Here is a 20,157-nt window from a genome sequence, read left to right on the forward strand (position 1 = left end):
CCTTCTCATTTTTTAAAGCATTTTTAAAATTGTGAAATACCTTTTTATAAGAAGAATATAACAGAAACTCATATCTGCTACCCAGTTTAAGAAGTAAGACATTTATCTCTGAAGACCTCTTGAAGCCCCTTCCCAAATGGATCCTACTCCTAAATCGATCAGTGCTTTTCTTTATAGTTTTATGTGTTTTCTCTGGTTTTGAACTACGTATAACAGTGCATATATTCTTCTGAAAATTGCTTTTGATAGGGGTCACCGTTAGTGTTTTAGGATTGATCCATGTAATAGAAGATCTTTCACTTTCACTTCTACATAGTTTTACTGAATGAACATGCCAGTTTATTATCTGTTTTCTCACTGGACATTTGGGCTGTGTCCAGTTTTTGGCATTACCAAACAGTAGCTAACAGTGCTGCTATGAACATTTTAGTTCTTATCACCTGATGGGCATACATAGTAATGTCATAATTCTTAAATTTTGTTACTCTGGTAGGTGTAAAATGGTATCTTGAACATTGGATTTGAATTTGCCTGACATTTATTGAGGGTGTTATGGGTCATTCATGTATCCTCTTTTATGTAAATATCTGTTGGTGTTTTTTTGCCCATTTTTTTCCATTGAGTCAGTTTTCATTTTCTTACTGCCTTATAAGATTGTTTATGTATTCTGGATATCAAAGTGAGTTGGGGAAGTGCCTCACTTTTTCCCACTACCCAGGTGTGTGTCATATAATTTCACCTTCCTATGAACATGTAGTTGAGCTCATTTCTGAAACCTTCTGGGCTGGGGGCTTTGTGGGACTATTAAATTCTGCTATAATTCTATTCATGGGTATAGGACCATTTAAGTTTTGTGGGTTTTTTTAAAGATTTTATTTATTTATTTGACAGAGAAAGACAGCGAGAGAGGGAACACAAGCAGGGGGAGTGGGAGAGGGAGAAGCAGGCTTCCCGTGGAGCAGGGAGCCTGATGCAGGGCTCGATCCCAGGACCCTGTGACCATGACCTGAGCCGAAGGCAGACACTTAACGACTGAGCCACCCAGGCGCCCCAAGTTTATTTCTTCTTGAGTTATTTTTTGTAATTTATATTTTTCCAGGTTAAAAACAAAAACAAAACCCTCAGTCTGTTTCTCCTTTACTCTCACATTGTTACCACATTCATAATACTTCTGACTCCAGATGTGTGGGTTTCCCATATATCAACCAATTCTTTGACATGAACTGGATGTTCTTAATTAAATTCAATTCTGACAGTAACTGGAGTTAGCACAAACCACAGGTTAGGGGCTCAGTCCCATAAGACTGCCCCCCACTTCAAATGCCAGTCGAAAATAGTAGGTGCCCAGGTGCCCACAACTTCTGTCTGACTTGGCTACAGATCAGAGGTTCCCATGACTTCCGTCTTGGATTTGATCATTTGGTAGAGGAGAACTCAGAGCAACACTTACTTACATTTACCAGTTTAATATATAGTAGAGGATATCATAAAGGATACAGATGAACATCCAGGTGGAAGAAATACATGGAGTAGGGTATATGGGAAGGGGTGCAGAGCTTCTGTATCCTCTATGGACATGCCACTATCTCAGCCACCTCCATGTGTTTGACAACCCAGAAGTTCCCCCAAACTCTGCAGTAATTTAGAATTTTTATGGAGGCTTCACCACACAGTCTTGATTGATTATTCCATTTCTAGCCCCTCTCCCCTCTCTGGAGAATGGAGGTGGGACTGAAAGTTCCAAGCTTCTAATCATGGCTTGGTCTTTTTGGTGACCAGACTCCATCCAGGAGCCTACCAAGAGTCACCTCCTTAGAACAAGAGATAGTCCTATCACGCAGGAAATTCCAAGGGATTTAAGACCTCTGTGTCAGGAACTGGGGTCAAAGACCAAATACAAGAACAAAAGCTATTCCTGGAGTTCTTACCACTTAGGAAATTGTAAGAATTTTAGGAGCTCTGGGATGCCTGGCTTGCTTAGCTGGTTAAGCATCTGCCTTTGGCTCAGGCCATGATCCCAGAGTCCTGGGATCTAGTCCCACATCGGGCTCCCTGCTCAGCGGGGGACCTGCTTCTCCCTCTGCCTGCTGCTCCCTCTGCTTGTGAGCGTGCGTGCTCTCTCTCTGACAAATAAATAAATAAAATCGTTAAAAGAATATATTAAAGAATTTTAGGAGCTTTATTCCAGGAACCAGAGGCAAAGACCAATATATATTTCCCTATTATTTCACACAAGGATTTTAATTATTTCACTCAAATTTTCAAATTTGTTGACATTAATTTGGTTATGATACTATATTTCTGCATCTGGAATTACATCCCTTTTAAAAAATGTATTCCTGCTATTATTTGTGCCAACTCTGATTTTTTCGTCAGTGTTTCCAGAGTACTTTGATTTTATTGATCCTTTCAGTTTCTGTATTCCCTGGTTTCTGTATTTTTTTTTTTTCTTTTCATTTTTTGGGGGCTTAATATGTTTCTTTTTCTTAATTTAAATGGTAATCTCATTCATTTTTCATGCTTTCATCTTTTTAAAACTTAAGTATTTAAAAAGGCTATACATTATCTTCACTGCCTCTTATGATTTCAGTACCTTTTTCCACTGAATACTTTTTCTTGGAGTTTAAATAAGTTTAAATTTTTTCATACTAAACCATTCTCTTTCCCTTGACTCTGTCATCCTCACAAACTATCATTTTATTTATTTCTTTTTTTTTTTTTAAAGATTTTATTTATTTATTTGAGAGAACGAGAGAGAGCAAGCACATGAGAGGGGGGAGGGTCAGAGGGAGAAGCAGAGTCCCCGCCGAGCAGGGAGCCCGATGCGGGACTCGATCCAGGGACTCCAGGATCATGACCTGAGCCTAAGGCAGTCGCTCAACCAACGGAGCCACCCAGGCGCCCACTATCATTTTATTTCTTTCATTTATCATCCAACCTCTCAAAAAAATAATGTCATCTGCCTTCATTTCCTTACCTGCTACTTACTCTTCTATCTTCTGTATTGAAACATAACCTAAAACTTTGACAGTCAGCTACCCACTCTCCTCCTTGATAGTCTTTTTTTTCTTGGCCTTTCTGTGATTGTACTTACCTGGTTCTTGGCACGTTTTTAACTATCCCCACTCATCTTTCCTTATCAGTTTTTCTGGCCCTTAAATATAGATGTTTCCCAAGGTTCTCTGGTTCAGCTTTCTTTTCATTATATTCCTTCATTCTAGAAAATTTCATCAACCATCATATCTCTATCTATAACCTCATTATTTCTTTTAAACTTCTAACGTGCTTTAAAGTACCCACCGAATATTGAATAAATGGCCCACTGATACTTAAAATATAAAAACATGTCAGACTTAACAAATCAGTTCATCTCAGTGAGTCTCCTAACTTGATTAATAATGTTATGTCTTCCTATTCTTAGGCCGGAAACCATATTTTTCCATGTGTGGTTTCCCTTTAAAATTCACTTCCTTCCAGCTCCTTTGATCCTGACCCATACCTGCCTGTCTTCAAGAAGTATCAGTTCTGTTTCACAGTTTATTAATTCATCAATTATTTATGAAGCAACTGTTACATGACAGACATTAGTCTAGGCATTGGGAATATAATAGTGAATAAAATCTTCAGGTTGCTTGCTTTGACGGTCTACCTTCTAGTGGAGAAGCAGACAATAAACATAAGTAGAAGGAAGAGATAGTATCTCAGAGCTTCCCCTTTCCATTATAAAAATTCATTTGTGCCTGAATATAATAAATATGTATGTATGTAAGGCAGTTTCATTATAGAATTCATTTAACTCAGAACTTTATTTTTGAGTGCTTTTGTTTTAAATTGAATCATGTTAAATGGTAGCAGTTACTGGTTTCAGATGAAATTGCAGCTGTGAATAAGTAACTCCCATTCTGAAAGCACCATCAGTAGTCCCTTCATATTTTAGGCCCCTTCACATGGCATTTAGGTCACAATCTATTGCCTTTCTTCCCAGCCTCATTTCTTATTGCTCCCTGCCTCATACTTTATATCCCACCAACACAACTGCTTATGGTTACCTGTATCATGTAGTTTCTTGCCATCTAGGCTTTGCTCCTGCCCTCTCTTCTGCCTAGACCTCCCCCTCCCCCCCCGGAACACTTGAGTTCTACCTGATTTTTAAGCCTCAGTTCAAGAACGCAGGAAAAAACCGTCCTTGTCTTATACCCTTACACCAAGGCTAGGTAGGGTAAGGACCCTGACTTCTGTTCTCTTGGCACATCCAGAGTGCACCTTTACTGGTTACTGTAACCACCACATTTTATTGTAACGAACTGTTTGTATTTGTCTTTCATCCACAGACTGAAGGTAAGAATATCCTATCGTCATTATCTCAGTAACCCAAAGTGCCTGGCACGTCGGGACCCAGCAGATGATTGTTGAACTGAGCTGTATTTCTGTGTAGGCATAGCATTTGTCTGTAGTGTCTCTTGTGCCCAAGGGTAGCCATTATCTAGTTACTGGACTGGAAAATGATAGTCACAATTTAGAAGGTGTTTGAGCCTTTTCTTTTCTTTTTTAAAGATTTAATTTATTTGACAGAGAGAGTGATAGCGAGAACAGGAACATAAGTAGGGGGAGTGGGAGACGGAGAAGCAGGCTTCCCGCTGAGCAGGGAGCCTGATGCGGGGCTTGATCCCAGGACCTGGGATCATGACCTGAGCCGAAGGCAGACGCTTAACGACTGAGCCACCCAGGTGCCCCTGAGCCTTTTCTGATATCCTCACAGACCAGATGAAGAAGTCATGCTAACTCTGAAGATACTTGTATGGATTAGTCAATGGGCAGATGCCCGTGACTTAAAAAAGAATGCTTTAGACTGCACGTCAGACTGGAGTGAGAGCTTTAGTAGCAGTTGGGGTTCTCCCCAGGGGAACAATTCACTTGAGATGAAGAGACAGAAAATGTGCTGGCCAGATCTTTCGGTGACACAAATCTGGAAAGCCTAGCAAATATATTCAGAGACCATCAGTGTCTAAAAAGATCTTGGCGGGGCACCTGGGTGGCTCAGTCGGTTAAGTGTCTGCCTTCGGCTCCAGTCATGATCCCAGGGTCCTGGGATCCAGCCCCGCATCAGGCTCCCTGCTCAGCGGGAAGCCTGCTTCTCCCTCTCCCACTCCCCCTGCTTGTGTTCCCTCTCTTGCCGTGTCTCTCTCTGTCAAATAAATAAAATCTTTAAAAAAATAAATAAAGTTTTGGGAAAAAAATAAATAAAAAGATCTTGGCAAGCCAAGCAATCTAAGTCTAGTAGGGAGAAATTAACCTAATAAGGGTTGCAGGGGAAAAACACGTAAGTAGGAGTTTGAACTTGATGTAGGAAATGTAGTGGACTGAGGGAAACTTGCTGACTGCACACTAAGTGTAAGTCAGTATGGTGCAGTTGCCCCAGAAAACTTCTAACAGACGCAGCACCTTCACATAAGGTGGCAAGAGCCTAGTCATTCTCTACCATGCTGGGTCATTTCCCACTTGGATTATTCAGTTCTGGGCTCGGTACATTTGGAGGGGGATGGTCACACTGGAGGAATGTTCAAAGAAGAGTGGGCAGGAAGGCTAAAATACTGTGTAGGAGTTAGATGCAGAACTGGGGTTGCTAGCCAACAGAAGAGGAGACACATGCAAATATAGCTGTTTTTAAACATTTGGAATACTGTCTTGTAGAGAACCACTCAAGATTTTTTTGGATAGGTGGGCTGCAAGGAGTAGTTCTTAAACCAGTGATGGGATATTATAAGGAGGCAGATTTCATCTATCATGAAGAGCTTTCCAGCAGCAATGACTGTCCAGAGATAAAATGGGTTACTTGGTGAGGGAGTGAGTTTCCCATTACCTAAGGTATACAAGCAGAAATTGGCTACCCCTTGGTGGAGGTGCTCTCAGAGGATTTTTCAAACATCACTTGATAAACTGTGGGGCCTGCTAACTCAGGTAGCCCAAGATCTTTCTCCCTGTTTTTTCTCATGGGTACATATTTTATTTTTCATAATGGAAGTCATTGAGAAAAAGAATCCCTTTGCCAATAAGCTTGTGATACTAAATGCATTAGATTTTGTTTATATACTTTCTGACTTGAATTACTTTTAACTGTAAATTGTTTCTTTCAATAGATGGACGACCTCAGTGGGAGGTAGAAGGGAAAATAATCAGGGAAAAATGTCAAGGGGTAAGAAATGTACTTTATTTCTTTTGACATACTTAAGAAGCCTGATAAGAAAATGGGATAACACTACTTTATATTATAGATGAGTCTTTTATCTATTGAGTGAAAGAAAAGTAAATTCGAATTTTTTAGAAGTTTGGACATGAGATAGGTACTTTCCTGACACTAAAATTAAATTTAGGATAGGTAAACAGTTGGTGTCTTTCCCTTTTATTAGAAGGTTCTGACTAATGTTATCATTAATTTATTTCTCTGAATTCAGTGAAAAAATCAAATAAATTCAGTAAAGAACATATATAATGGGGAGAACAAGCCCTCATGGGTTTGTGTATTTAGCATGATATTTGCGTCTTTTCAGCATTAAACCTTCAGGATTCACCACTGAATGCTGTGGTCCCTTCATCCTGGTTGGAATGGTGACAGAATCTTCTGTGGGGTAGAGAATAACACTGCACAGTGCTCTCCAGAGACTTGGAGAAATTCGATTAAGGGTTGCAATTGGTTTGGGGCTAACAGTTTTCACTCTGCTTGTGTAAAATTATTTTTTATGTGGGGAAAGATTTTGTATATTGCCAGTTTAGAACATTTTGAATATGAAACTTAAGATAAGAAATCTAAACTATTAAAAAGAAGAAATCTAAACTATAAACTATAAAGAAATATTAAACCTGATTGAAAAGCAGAACAGACTTCCACTTAAGATCAGTAGTAACATGTAATATTCAGTAGTGCAGAGTATCTCACTACATAGTATATAAGACTGTTTTTATTTCTGCTACAACTAGAAACCCAGTGGATGACTAAAAGGTAATTTCTCCGTTAGTGGTTTACTTTAAAGAGTTTATCTCTGTTGAGACTAGGGTTTCATAGAGTAAATCTCCAGATGACTTACATGACCAGTTGATGTGCATAATGATCTATGATGGGAGAGACTGGGTAGTTAAGACTCATGAGTTGTGCTGAGTTTAGCAGGTGCATTTCATTTTTAGTTCTGAGTGTAACACAATCTTGCTTTCCATGCTCCTTAGGCTCACATTGTCCTTGAAGTTCCTCCATATCATAACCCAGCAGTTACAGCTGCGGTGCAGGTGCACTTTTATCTTTGCAATGGCAAGAGGAAAAAAAGCCAGTCTCAACGTTTTACTTACACACCAGGTATGGGAAGTTGTGATGGTTTACTATAGAGCTTGCTTTCATAATGAATAAAAAGTTATTCAGTGAAACCTATATGGGAATGTTTAAGGTAGAGTGCTTATAATCAATAAAAATCCCAACATATGCCAATCTGTCAAGTTTGCCGTTAGATATTAGATGTGATGTTGGGGCGCCTGGGTGGCTCAGTCGTTAAGCATCTGCCTTCGGCTCAGGTCATGATCCCAGGGTCCTGGGATCGAGCCCCGCATCGGGCTCCCTGCTCGGCGGGAGGCCCGCTTCTCCCTCTCCCACTCGCCCTGCTTGTGTTCCCTCTCTCGCTGTGTCTCTCTCTCTGTCAAATAAATCATCTTTAAAAAATAAATAAATATTAGATGTGATATTAGTTGTTATTTTATAGTTACTGATTATAAGGAAATTAGAAGATTGAATGTAGATTTTAAGTCTGTTTTTCAGTAGCTACCGGAAATCACCAGCAGTACAGTAAGAGCAGGTGTTTGTGAATATGTGTGACTTCCCCTTGCGTCCTTAGCACTGCAAAAAGGTAGTGTGTTCATCTCAAACATTTCCAATCAGATGAAAACTCTCCCATTAGATTTTCATTTGGCAAGTAGTGACTGTAGCATACTATGGGCTGTGGGGGGTATAAAGTTGTTGCCAGAGTTTCTGGTTGTATAGATGCACCCTAACAAAGCTTCCATACTGCTTTCTGCAGTAGTTCAAATGCTGTAACTTTCCAGGTTTGGTTGTGACACATAAATATTAGATACAGTAACCATGCTGATGTTTACATACTTAGAGAACAAATCTTTATAGAGGCCCTGTCTTGTTTTAGGCACTGTTATTAGTCACCAGAGCATATGATAATAAAAAATCATAGTGAACTTTACTCTTCAAAACTTATTCTTGCAAAAACTTTTATTTTTCTTTAAGATTTATTCATTTATTTTAGACAGAGAGAATCTCAGACTCCCCACTGAGCTCAGAGTTTGACACAGGGCTTGATCCTACAACCCTGAGATCATGACTTGAACCAAAATCAAGAGTTGAATGCCCAACTGACTAAGCCACCCAGGCCCTCCCTCTTGCAAAAACTTTTAAATGGTTTACAGTAAATGAAAAAAAAAAAAACACTTAAATTTGAAAGGGTACTGGTTATTAATGATCATTCATTTGTCATTCATATTCTTTAAAGCCCGACTATATTTCCAATTTTAGCCTCTAAAGGCCATTTTTATTCCCAAATCTGAAAATTAATATTACTTGATCATGTTAATACATTACTTGGTAATAAAATATTTCAGATCATTCTCAAATAGAATACAAACATTCTGAAAGATTTTGGTTAGCCATTTCAATATTAATTCAGTAGGTATTTGAGGGTGCTTACCAAGTGGGTGAAACCTATCTCAGTTCCTTTATCATGGAACTTATAATCTAGTGGGACAAACAGAAGCTAATGAATCACTAAATAAATTAGTTACAAATTTGTAATTAGAAACTGCAGTAAGGACTCTGAAGGAGAGGGACACAATGCTATAGGTGAAAATAACAGAGGGACCCTTGCCTAGGCTAACTGGTTGAGAAAAGACTTTTATGGGAAAGTAATACTTGATAACTGGAAAATAATAATAGTTTGTGGACATGTATATATATCTATTATGTGTGTGTGTGTGTATACGTACATACATACATGCATGCATATGGTGTTCTAAGCCCTTTCTGTATTTATTCTTTTGATCCTCATAATAGACCTATGAGATAGGTTATTATCTTGTTTTACAGATGAAGAAACTGAGTAGCTACGTAATATGCCCAGGGTCTCACAGCACTTAAATCTTAGAGCCAAACATCATGCATAGGCAATCTGGTTCCAGAGTCTGGGCAGCTGTTATGCTAGAGTACATCTCCGTTTTGTTCATTGATTTAGCAGACATATAGAGCATTTAGTGTGTGCCAGGTGCTATTCTAAGCAGTTTATACAAAATAATTTATCCTCTCATAATCCTGTAAAATAGGTAATATTGCTCTCTCCATTTTGCAAATGAGTGAACCAGGTCACACAGCTAATAACTGGCAGAGGTGAGATTTGAATCCAGGCAGTCTGGCTGTAGCGTCTATACAGTTAATAACTGTCTTAGATAAAGTGAGGGAGAACATTCCAGATAAAGACAGCAGCATATGCAAAGGTCTTGCGGTTGGTTGGATAATGCAATATTAAAAGAGCCTCAGTTGGTTAAGTGTCTGACTCTTGATTTCGGCTCAGGTCATGATCTCAGGGTCATGGGATTGAGCCCTGCTTCGGACTCTGTGCTCAGTGTGGAGTCTGCTTGTCCTTCTCCTTCTGCTCTTCCCCCTGTTTTCTTATTCTTTGTCAGATAGATAGATAGATAGATAAATAAAATCTTAAAAAAAAAAGAGGGGTGCCTTGGTGGCTCAGTCAGTTAAGCGTCCGACTCTTGGATTTTGGCCAGGTCATGATCTCGGGGTTTTGAGATCGAACCCTGCATTGGGCTCAATGTTGGGTGTGGAGCCTGCTTAAGATTCTTTCTCTCCCTCTCCCCCCTTCTATCCTCTCTTTAAAAAAAAAAGTTGTAAGAAATGAGCTTTAAGAGAGAGGTGACATGATCAAATTTGTATTTCAAAAACCACTTTCAGGGCGCCTGGCTGGCTCAGTCCGTAGAGCTGCGACTCTTGATATTGGGGTTGTGAGTTCTGTCCTCACATTGGGCATGGAGCCTACTTTAAAAATCCTTTTCCCTGTAATATATGCATGTATCAGATTAACTTGTTATACACCTTAAATTTTTCACAATGTTATATGTCAAATATATTCAACTAAAAGAAAGTTAAAATAAAAATCATTTTCCCCGTATTTCTTCTTCTTATAAGGTGTCAATGACCAGTTTAGTCTTTCCTCAAATTATTGTGGAAAGTGAGATTTATATGGCAGAGGCCCAAAAAAGTTAAAAATGTGATTCAGAATAGAGGAGACCGCATTAATGAAAATAAAGAATATCAGGTTTCTGAAAAAGGTGGGAAGGATTAAAATTTAAAATATAAAAGTTGGAATGGGCCTTAGGTGGGAGAAGGAACAGGAAGGGGAAGGTAAGGATGAACAAGATGGATGTATATTAGGCAGGCTTGTACATTTAGTAGTGAAGAGTTTAGGGAGTTTCCATATGATAGCATCAACTTCTTTTCTTTAAGGAATAAGATGGAATCTTCTGTTGGAAGCAGAGGGGAGTGTGGGTGATTTGGCAGTTTGAAGAATGTGGACAAGTTTGAAACAGTTGTTGTAAAGAAAAGGGAGAGTAAGTTACCACAGAAACATAATAGGATTCTAGGCATGATGAAAGGGCACCTTTGATGTTGATATTCATGAATTTATAAATACTAATTCGCCCTGCTGTGTAACTTTCTTAAACAGCACTCAGATTCTTTAGGGTAGGTGGTAAAATAACAGATAGTAGGGTTCCTCCAGGGTGATAAAGACATACAGTCCAAGAATGTTATCAAATGCTGTGAAGATGGGAGACTGTAGAATCTAACCTGAATAAGAAGGGAGAGAGGACTTCTGGGATTGTTTAAAAATAAAAAAACAACAGAAGAGGGTCAGCAGATTAGAAGTTTTCATTGTTACCATCATAGCAGTAGTAATTGAACAGGCAAAGAGATAATATAAAATGCCTTTACATTATCAGCTCAGGAGTTGGGAGGACCCTAGACAAAACCCTGGAGGGCATTATATATGAGAATGGAAATCAATGGGTCCCCAGAGTGCAGAAAGAATACTGGATTGGACTACCAACTGTCTTCACTGGCCTTATGACTGACAATATACAAATCAGGTGGCACACACAGAAGAATAGGTTCAAGAAGTGTTTGGGGGCGCCTGGGTGGCTAGTCAGTTAAGTGTCCCTCTCATCGTTTTGGGTCAGGTCATGATCTCAGGATTGTGGGATTGAGCCCAAATCAGACTCTGTGATCACTGTGGAGTCAGCTATAGATTCTCTCTCTCCCCCTCCCCTTCTCCCCCTCTGTCCCTCCCCCCACTTGTGCTGTCTCTCTCTCTCTCTCTCAAATAAATAAATAAAATATATTTTTTTTAAAGTGGGCAGTCCTTGTTGTGGTTGATTACTGTCTTTTCTCTGTAGCATTTGGCTTTTTTCATTTTTTTCTAAAATGAAATTTTGAATAAAATTTTTATAAAAGCAAATACAGGGGCGCCTGGGTGGCTCAGTTGGTTGAGCGACTGCCTTCGGCTCAGGTCATGATCCTGGAGTCCCTGGATCGAGTCCCGCATCGGGCTCCCTGCTCAGCGAGGAGCCTGCTTCTCCCTCTAACCCTCCCCCCTCTCATGTACTCTCTCTCTCTCTCATTCTCTCTCTCTCAAATAAATAAATAAATCTTAAAAAAAAATAAAATAAAATAAAAGCAAATACATTACTGCGAATTTATTTTTTAAAAAAGACAAGTTGAGGGGCGCCTGGGTGCCTCATTTGGTTAGGCATCTGACTCTTGGTTTCTGCTCAGGTCATGATCTCAGGGTCCTGGGATCAAGACCTGCGTCACTTCTGCACTCAGCACAGAATCTGCTTGTCCCTCTCCCTCTGCACCTCCCCTGCTCACGCGTGTTCTCTCTTTCAAATAAATAAAATCTTTAAGGGAAGAAAAGGGGGAAAAAAGACAAGTTGAAAAAATATTTTCAAACACCCTAATTGTCTTCTGCTCTGAAACTGTCATTCTATCCTTCTGGATCCTTTTGATCCATTTATAGCGCAACATTTTAAAATAAAAATGAGACCAAAATATATATAGTATACTAATTTTGTGGCCTCAGCATTTTTATTTTTCTTCTTGAGCAGATAAAGTGTTACAGAATTTCAATAGCTTCTAGTATTCTAGTATGTGATACTTATATTAGAGTTATGTTTGTCTTGTATGAATTATTTATATTAAAGATTTTCACCTTTTATTTGTTGTGACAATTCTTTTTTAAGTTTTGCTTATAAAATTTTTAGATATTCAGCAGCGCCTGGGTGGCTCAGTCGGTTAAGTGTCTGCCTTTGGCTCAGGTCATGATCCCAGGGTCCTGGGATAAAGCGGGATTGAACCCTGTTTTGGGCTCCCTGCTGAGCAGGGAGCCTGCTTCTTCCTCTCCCTCTGCCCCTCCCTGCCACATTGTGCTCTCTCTATCTCAAATAGAGATAGAAAATAAAATCTTTTTTAAAAAATTAAAAAATAAAAATTTTAGATATTCATAAGTTGCTTGTTTTTGATTCGTTAACCCCCTAGCAATAGGAACCTGACCAATATCAATATCCAATGAGAGAATAATCAGTTGCAAATGGCTGTTTTGAGTTTTTTGTTTTGTTTTAATTTTTATTAGTGAAGTATAGTTGACATACAATGATATGTTAGTTTCAGGTGTAATAACTTTTTTTTAGAATTGGAGATTGTATTTAGCGTAGTTTGTCCCATAGTCAGTTTACTTTATGAATTGAAGACCATTCCCGGTATATGTGTATGATTTACAAATTACCCTTATCACAGAGCCCTTCCCTAGTGGTGCTGCCTGAATTTCTGCCCAGCCTCTAGCTTCAAAACTTTGGATGTGGGAGCCCTCTTTTCCATCCCAGTATCCCTGAAGCTTTTGGGGGACTATACCTCCCTCTGAAGCCTAGCAATAGTATTTTGTACTGGAGGTACCATCTGAGCTCTGGCTTTGGAATAGTGGGGCTTGGGGGGACAACATTAGAGCCAAACTTTCATGTATAATAATTTTATCTATGGGAAAGTATATTCTATGCTCTAATTAGTTCACTGGACAGACTTTTGAATTATGGTTCTCCGTTCTCCAGCTGGGAGAGAAAGCCTGCCTAACAGTCAGAAGATCCGGTTTCAGTTCTGCCACAGACTATACCCACTGATTAATCTATATAAAATGAGGAGATAAGTCTTAAAAAAAAAACAAAGAACAGGGGAACCTGGTGGCTCAATCGGTTAAGCGTCTGCCTTTGACTTGGGTCATGATCTCAGGTCCTGGGATCGAGCCCCGTGTCAGGCTCCCTGCTCAGCGGGTGTCTGCTTCTCACTCTCCATCTGCTCTTCCACCCCTGCTCGTTCTCTCTCTGTCTCAAATAAATAAATAAAAATCTTTTTTAAAAAAAAGGATATAAGTCTAAGGCAATGGTTTTCAGGTTAAATTGTTTTACTTTTCAAATAAAATCTTAGGCAAATAGCCAATATATAAAAAGGATGAAATCTAGCTTGGGTACTCTGGTTATACTGGAAGAGGGATCCAGAGAGCTTCTACTCTTTGGATGCCCTTTGCTCTCTTCTAAGAGTTTTGTAGTTTTGCTCTTATGTTTAGGTCTTTGATCCACTTGAGTTAATTTTTGTATATGATTTTCAGATAAGGTTCCATCTTCATTATTTTGAATGTGATATCCAGTTGTCTCAGTACTGTTTGTTGAAGAGACTGTTCTTTCCCCCGATGAATGGTCTTGGCACCCTTGTTTGAAGAGCAATTGACTATATATTAGAGGGTTTGTTTTTGGTCTCTCTATTCCATTGGTCTGTATGTCTGTCCTTAGGCCAGTATCACATGGTTTTAATTGCTGTAGTTTTGTAGTAAGTTTTGAAATTACAAAGTGCAAGTCCTCTGTCTTTGTACTTTTTCAAGATTGTTTTGAGTATTTGGGGTCCCTTAGGATTCTATAGAAATTTTAGGATGGGTCTATTTCTGCAAAAAAACATTGCTGGGATTTTGGGGTTGAATCTGAAAATTGTTTGGGGAAGTGTTGTGTTCTTAACAGTTAATTAAGTCATCCAGTCCATGAACCTGGGATATCTTCCCATGTATTTAGGTCTTCTTTCATTTCTTTAGCAGTGTTTTGTGCTTTTCAGTTTGTAAGTCTTGCCTACCTTGGCCAAATTTGTTCTTTAGGGAACAGATTTATTTTTTGATGCTATTATAAATGAAATTGTTTTCTTTTTTTGGCAGACTCAGTTATTTTTTATTGTTTTAATTTAAATTCAATTAACATATAGTATTGGTTTCAGAGGTAGAGGTCAGTCATTCATCAGTCTTATATAATACCCAGTGCTCATTACATCACGTGTCCTCCTTAATGTCCATCACCCAGTTACCCCATACCCCTACCCCCCTCCTTTCCAGCAATCCTCAGTTTGTTTCCTATGATTAAGAGACTCTTATGGTTTGTTTCCCGCTCTGATTTCATCCTGTTTTATTTTTTCCTCTCTTCCCCTATGATCCTCTGTTTTGTTTCTTAAATTCCACGTATGAGTGAGATCATATAATTATCTTATCTGATTGACTTAGGAAATTTTCTTAATTTCCTTTTCAGATTGTATATTGCTTGTTTATAGAAATACAACTGGTCTCTACATGTTGATTTTGTGTCCTGCAACTTTGTTGAATGTGTTTTTGTTAGCTCTATCAAGTTTTTTGTGCATTCCAGTACTTTTTTTGATCCCTCATTATTCCTCTTGTAATATTTATCTGATGTTGGTTGAGGATCAGATGAGGTACATGTGAAGACCATTGTAAACTAGAAGCTCTATGAATATTAAATTAGATTAGATCCGTGGTGTATGATGCAACATGCAAAACCAGGTGACCAGTAGGTTTCAGATCAGAGATCTCAAATTCAAGGCTTTTTTTTTTTTTTAAGATTTTATTTATTTGAGAGAGTGCGAGCAAGAGAGCACAATCAGGGAGCAACAGAGGGAGAAGGAGAAGCAGACTTCCCACTGAGCAGGGAGCCTGATGTGGGGCTCAATCTCAAGACCCTGAGATCATGACCTGAGCCGAAGGCAGCTGCTTAACCAGCTGAGCCACCCAGGCGCCCCTCAAATTTAAGGCTTTTATTAGGCCATAGAGCTTTGGGTTTGTTTTTTTTTTTTTAAGATTTTATTTATTTTTTAGAGAGCGAGCGAGAGAGAAACAGCATGAGAGGGGAGAGGGTCAGAGGGAGAAGCAGGCTCCCCGCCGAGCCAGGAGCCCAATGTGGGACTCGATCCCAGGACCCTGGGATCACGACCTGAGCCGAAGGCAGACGCCCAACCATCTGAGCCACCCAGGTGCCCCGAGCTTTGGGGGTTTTAAAAAAATCATTTATTTTGAATAGGTGATGTATATACCTGGTTGAAAACATTCAAAAGACACAAAACTTACATAGTAAAAAGTAAATCTGGCTCTTGCTCTTATCCCCTAGTTACCTAGTTTCCATTCCCAGTGCTAAACCCAGTAGTTACCAGTTTCATGACATCCTTCTGGAGATATATAAGCAAAAACATGCACATGTATTATGCATATGTCTATATACACACGTTATTTTACAAGATTTGTGATATGTAACACACTGTTCTGTAACTCACTTTTTTTGTTACTTAGAAACGTATTAGAGATCTTTCCACATCACTTCATAGAGTTCTGTACAGCGTTGTTGTTTTTTTTAACTTGAACACTTTTAGAGCAACAACCACTCCCTGTTGTCTTATGCTTGCTGACTTCACATATTTTATATTATTTGCCTTCTCTGAAGGCATTTGAATTTTTAACCCCTGGCTTGGATGCATGCTAAGTTATGTAGCCTAGAATGAAGGCCCTTTATAATCATTGTATATATTATGTAATAATATTTGCTCTAATAATTTTCTTTTTAGTTTTGATGAAGCAAGAACACAAAGAAGAGGTTGACTTGTCTACAGTTCCAGCATTGTCTGTGCCTCATCCTGCCCAGACCCAGAGGCCTTCCTCAGACACAGGACACCCACATGACAGTGTACTGTCAACACAGAGAAGCTTGGTTTGTCCCATCCAGCAAACATATGCATCCATGGTAACTTCATCTCACCTGCCACAGTTGCAGTGTAGGGATGAAAGTGCTGGTAAAGAACAGCATATGATATCTTCTTCAGTCATGCACCAGCCTTTTCAAGTCACATCAACACCTCCTGTGGGGTCTTCCTATCAGCCTATGCAAACTAATATTGTGTACAACGGACCAACTTGTCTTCCAGTTAATGCTGCCTCCAGTCAAGATTTTGATCCGGTTTTGTTTCCACAGGATGCAGCTCTTCCTAGTTTAATAAATCTTGGCTGTCAACCACCGTCATCCATACCTTTTCATTCTTCAAATTCAAGCCCAACAGGACATCTCTTAGCCCACACATCTCATTCGGTGCAGACCCTGCCTCACCTGCAGTCAATGGGATTCCATTGTGCAAACACAGGACAAAGATCTCTTTCTTCTCCAGGGGCTGACCAGGTCACAGGCCAGCCTTCCCCTCAGTTACAGCCCATTACATATGGTCCTTCACATTCAGGGTCTGCTACAACCACTTCCCCAGCAGTCTCTCATACCCTGGCTAGTTCACCACTTTCTGGGCCACCATCTCCTCAGCTACAGTCTATGCCTTACCAATCTCCTAGCTCAGGAACTGCCTCATCACTGTCTCTAGCCACCAGAATGCATTCTGGACAGCACACAACTCAAGCACAAAATACAGGCCAGGGAGGTCTTTCTGCACCTTCATCCTTAATATGTCACAATTTGTGTGATCCAGCTTCATTTCCACCGGATGAGGCAACTGTGAACATTAAGCCTGAACCTGAAGAGCAGGAACCTAACTTTTCAACAATTGGTCTGCAGGACATCACTTTAGATGATGGTAAGTTCATCTTTATGTTCTTGAAGCAGTGAAGATCTGGGAACTTCCTTCTCTGATAGTCATAAAAAAGTCACCATGGATTGCTTATCGGCATATGGCATGTGGTTGGGCTTTTTTTTTTTTTAATAGTTGTTGTCACTAGAAGTATGTTAATATATGACTTTGAGAATAGATGTGAAAATCTATGCTTTAAAGTCTGTTGTACCACTAATACCTGTTGCGAAGGGTGAGACCTTGAATGATAGCCTCTTACCCATTCGTGATGGAACTAAGGCCATGAGGTTTATTGAGCATCTCTTCTTTCCAAATATATAGTGAGATCTCAGTGTCTGGAGAATGGAATTCAGAAAATATTGCTGAATGGCATCTATTTGGAAGGCACAGAGTTAGATGATGGGAATACTAGGAATGTGTTTAGAAAGAGTTCCTGTCCTTGAGGAGACTCGCACCAGTAAAGAACCTGTTCCTCTGTGGCCCTGCCAGCTTGCTGAGTCAGATAGTGGTGATGGTACAAGACCAGACTGGTTGGCTGTGGCTGGCACAGATGTTGGCACCAGGATAAAAAGCTATTTATATAAATGTTGCAAGTTGGCACATAGACCTCTGTTTTAACAAACTCTGGAATATTAGTTATTTCAATGGTTGAAAATTCCCCATCATAGGATTTTCAGGTAATAATTTTCAACTTTATTCTTGGCTTTATTGTTTATATAGTAGTGAAATTTTGTCTAAAAAGGAATTTAGTGAAAGCTACCTGTAACTGTTCAATATGAAAATTCTAAAGAATTTTCTAATTCTAAAGAATTTAATTCTCTCTCTGATTCTGTATTTTCTGTATAGAAAAGTAATTCTAAGTCAGCCATCTGAAGAAGCTGAATTTACTACTTAGTTGCAGAGCTGGTATTAAATCCCAAACACCAAGCATACGGGGAAAGGAAGGTAAATAAAATGTGGCATCCCCACTCCCAGGGCTTCCACCAGATCAGTATATGACTGACTGATCTGCAGTGGGTCTGAGTCACTTATAATCAGGGTCTAAAAGAAGCATATTAGATCATCAGAGAGCTGTGATAGATTGCAAAAGAAGGATTCAGCAATGGGGCAATTGGCTGGCTTAGTCGGTAGAGCATGGCACTCTTGATCTCAGGGTCATGAGTTTGAGCTTCACACTGGACCTAGAGCTTACTTAAAAAAAAAAAAGGATTCAGCAAAGCTTACTTGCGGAGGTGATATTTGAGCCAAGTCTTAGAGGATGAGTATATGTTTTCAGTAAATGAGTATCAGAGGGCAAATCAGACGGCATAAGCAGAAACAGAGCTGTGTCTGGGAAAGCATAATTATCAGTGGCTGGAGGGCAAATGGCATAGTAAAAGATGGCTTTCAAAGCCATAAGGGGATGTGCCAAGTCATTTGTGTGTAAACAGAAGATACAGTTGGCCCTTGAACACTTTGGGGGTTAGGGGCACCCACCTTCACTCAGTCAAAAAATCCATTTATAGCTATCAACTCTCCAACAATTTAACTACTAATAGTCTACTGTTGATTGGAAGCCTCACTGATAACATAATATATTTTGTATGTTTTTTTTTTTTTTTAAGATTTTATTTATTTATTTGACAGAGAGAGACACAGCGAGAGAGGGAACACAAGCAGGGGGAGTGGGAGAGGGAGAAGCAGGCTTCCCGTGGAGCAGGGAGCCCTATTTGGTGCTCGATCCCAGGACCCTGAGATCATGACCTGAGCCGAAGGCAGACGCTTAACGACTGAGCCACGCACGCGCCCCTATTTTGTGTGTTATATATATTTTATACTATACTCTTACAGTAAGCTAGAGAAAATAAAATGTTATTAAGAAAATCATAAGGAGGGGCGCCTGGGTGGCTCAGTTGGTTAAGCGACTGCCTTCAGCTCAGGTCATGATCCTGGAGTCCCGGGATCGAGTCCCACATTGGGCTCCCTGCTCAGCAGGGGGTCTGCTTCTCCCTCTGCCCTCTTTCCCTCTCGTGCTCTCTGTCTCTCATTCTCTCTCTCTCAAATAAATAAAATCTTAAAAAAAAAAAAAAAAAAGAAAAGAAAATCATAAGGAAGGGGCGCCTGGGTGGCTCATTTGGTTAAGCGTCTGCCTTCGGCTCAGGTCATGATCTCAGAGTCCTGGGATTGAACCTTGAGTTGGGCTCCTCGCTCAGCAGGGAGTCTGCTTCTCCCTCTTCCTCTGCCCCTCCCCCAGCTCATTCTCTTTCTCTCAAATAAATAAATAAAAATCTTTTTAAAAAATAAAATCGGGGGCACCTGGGTGGCTCAGTTGGTTAAGCGACTGCCTTCAGCTCAGGTCATGATCCTGGAGTCCCTGGATTGAGTCCTGCATCGGGCTCCCTGCTCGGCAGGGAGTCTGCTTCTCCCTCTGACCCTCCCCCCTCTCATGTGCTCTCTCTCATTCTCTCTCTCTCAAATAAATAAATAAAATCTTTAAAAAAATAAAAAATAAAAAATAAATAAAATAAAATCGGGATGCCTGGGTGGCATAGTTGGTTAAGCGTCTGCCTTCAGCTCACGTCATGATCCCAGGGTCCTGGTATCGAGCCCTACATCGGGCTCCTTGCTCAGCAGGGAGCCTGCTTCTCCCACTGCCTGCTGCTCTGCCTGCTTGTTCTCTCTCTCTTTCTGACAAATGCATAAAATCTTTTAAAAATAATAAAAATAAAATCATAAAGAAGAGAAAATACATTTACAGTACAGTGCTGTAAAAATCCACATGTAAGTGGATTCTTTTGATTGAAACCCATGTTGTTGTTGTTGTTTTAAGATTTATTTGCGAGAGAGAAAGAGCGTGCATGAGGCAGAGGGAGAGAATCTTTCAGGCAGACTCCCCACTGAGTGTGGAGCCCGACACAGGGCTCGATCCTCTGACCCATGAGATCATGACCTAAACCCAAACCCAAACCAAGAGTCAGATGCTCAACCAACTGAGCCAGCCAGGCGCCCCAAAAGCCATGTTATTCAAGATTCAACTGTGTACATGTAAACTGAAGCAACACCTACAGTTTGCATAGTGTTTTCCTATTCATTATTTCTTTTAATCCTTATTAATCTTCTGTCACTGAGATAGTGACCAT

General features: G+C 39.8%; 1 protein-coding gene across 3 annotated transcripts in view; it reads left to right on the top strand.

The window, feature by feature from the left end:
- NFATC3 (nuclear factor of activated T cells 3) overlaps positions 1–20,157 on the top strand; it is a 120,363-nt gene that overhangs the window by 73,059 nt on the left and 27,147 nt on the right. For all 3 annotated transcript variants that reach the window (XM_021705741.1, XM_021705742.1, XR_006541445.1), the window contains exons 7-9: positions 6,138–6,193; positions 7,219–7,345; positions 16,037–17,044. In XM_021705741.1, the coding sequence (XP_021561416.1) occupies positions 6,138–6,193; positions 7,219–7,345; positions 16,037–17,044 (1,191 nt within the window). The remainder of the gene's footprint in view (positions 1–6,137; positions 6,194–7,218; positions 7,346–16,036; positions 17,045–20,157) is intronic.

Source organism: Neomonachus schauinslandi, chromosome 16, assembly GCF_002201575.2.
Source record: "Neomonachus schauinslandi chromosome 16, ASM220157v2, whole genome shotgun sequence".
Classification (NCBI taxonomy): domain Eukaryota; kingdom Metazoa; phylum Chordata; class Mammalia; order Carnivora; family Phocidae; genus Neomonachus; species Neomonachus schauinslandi.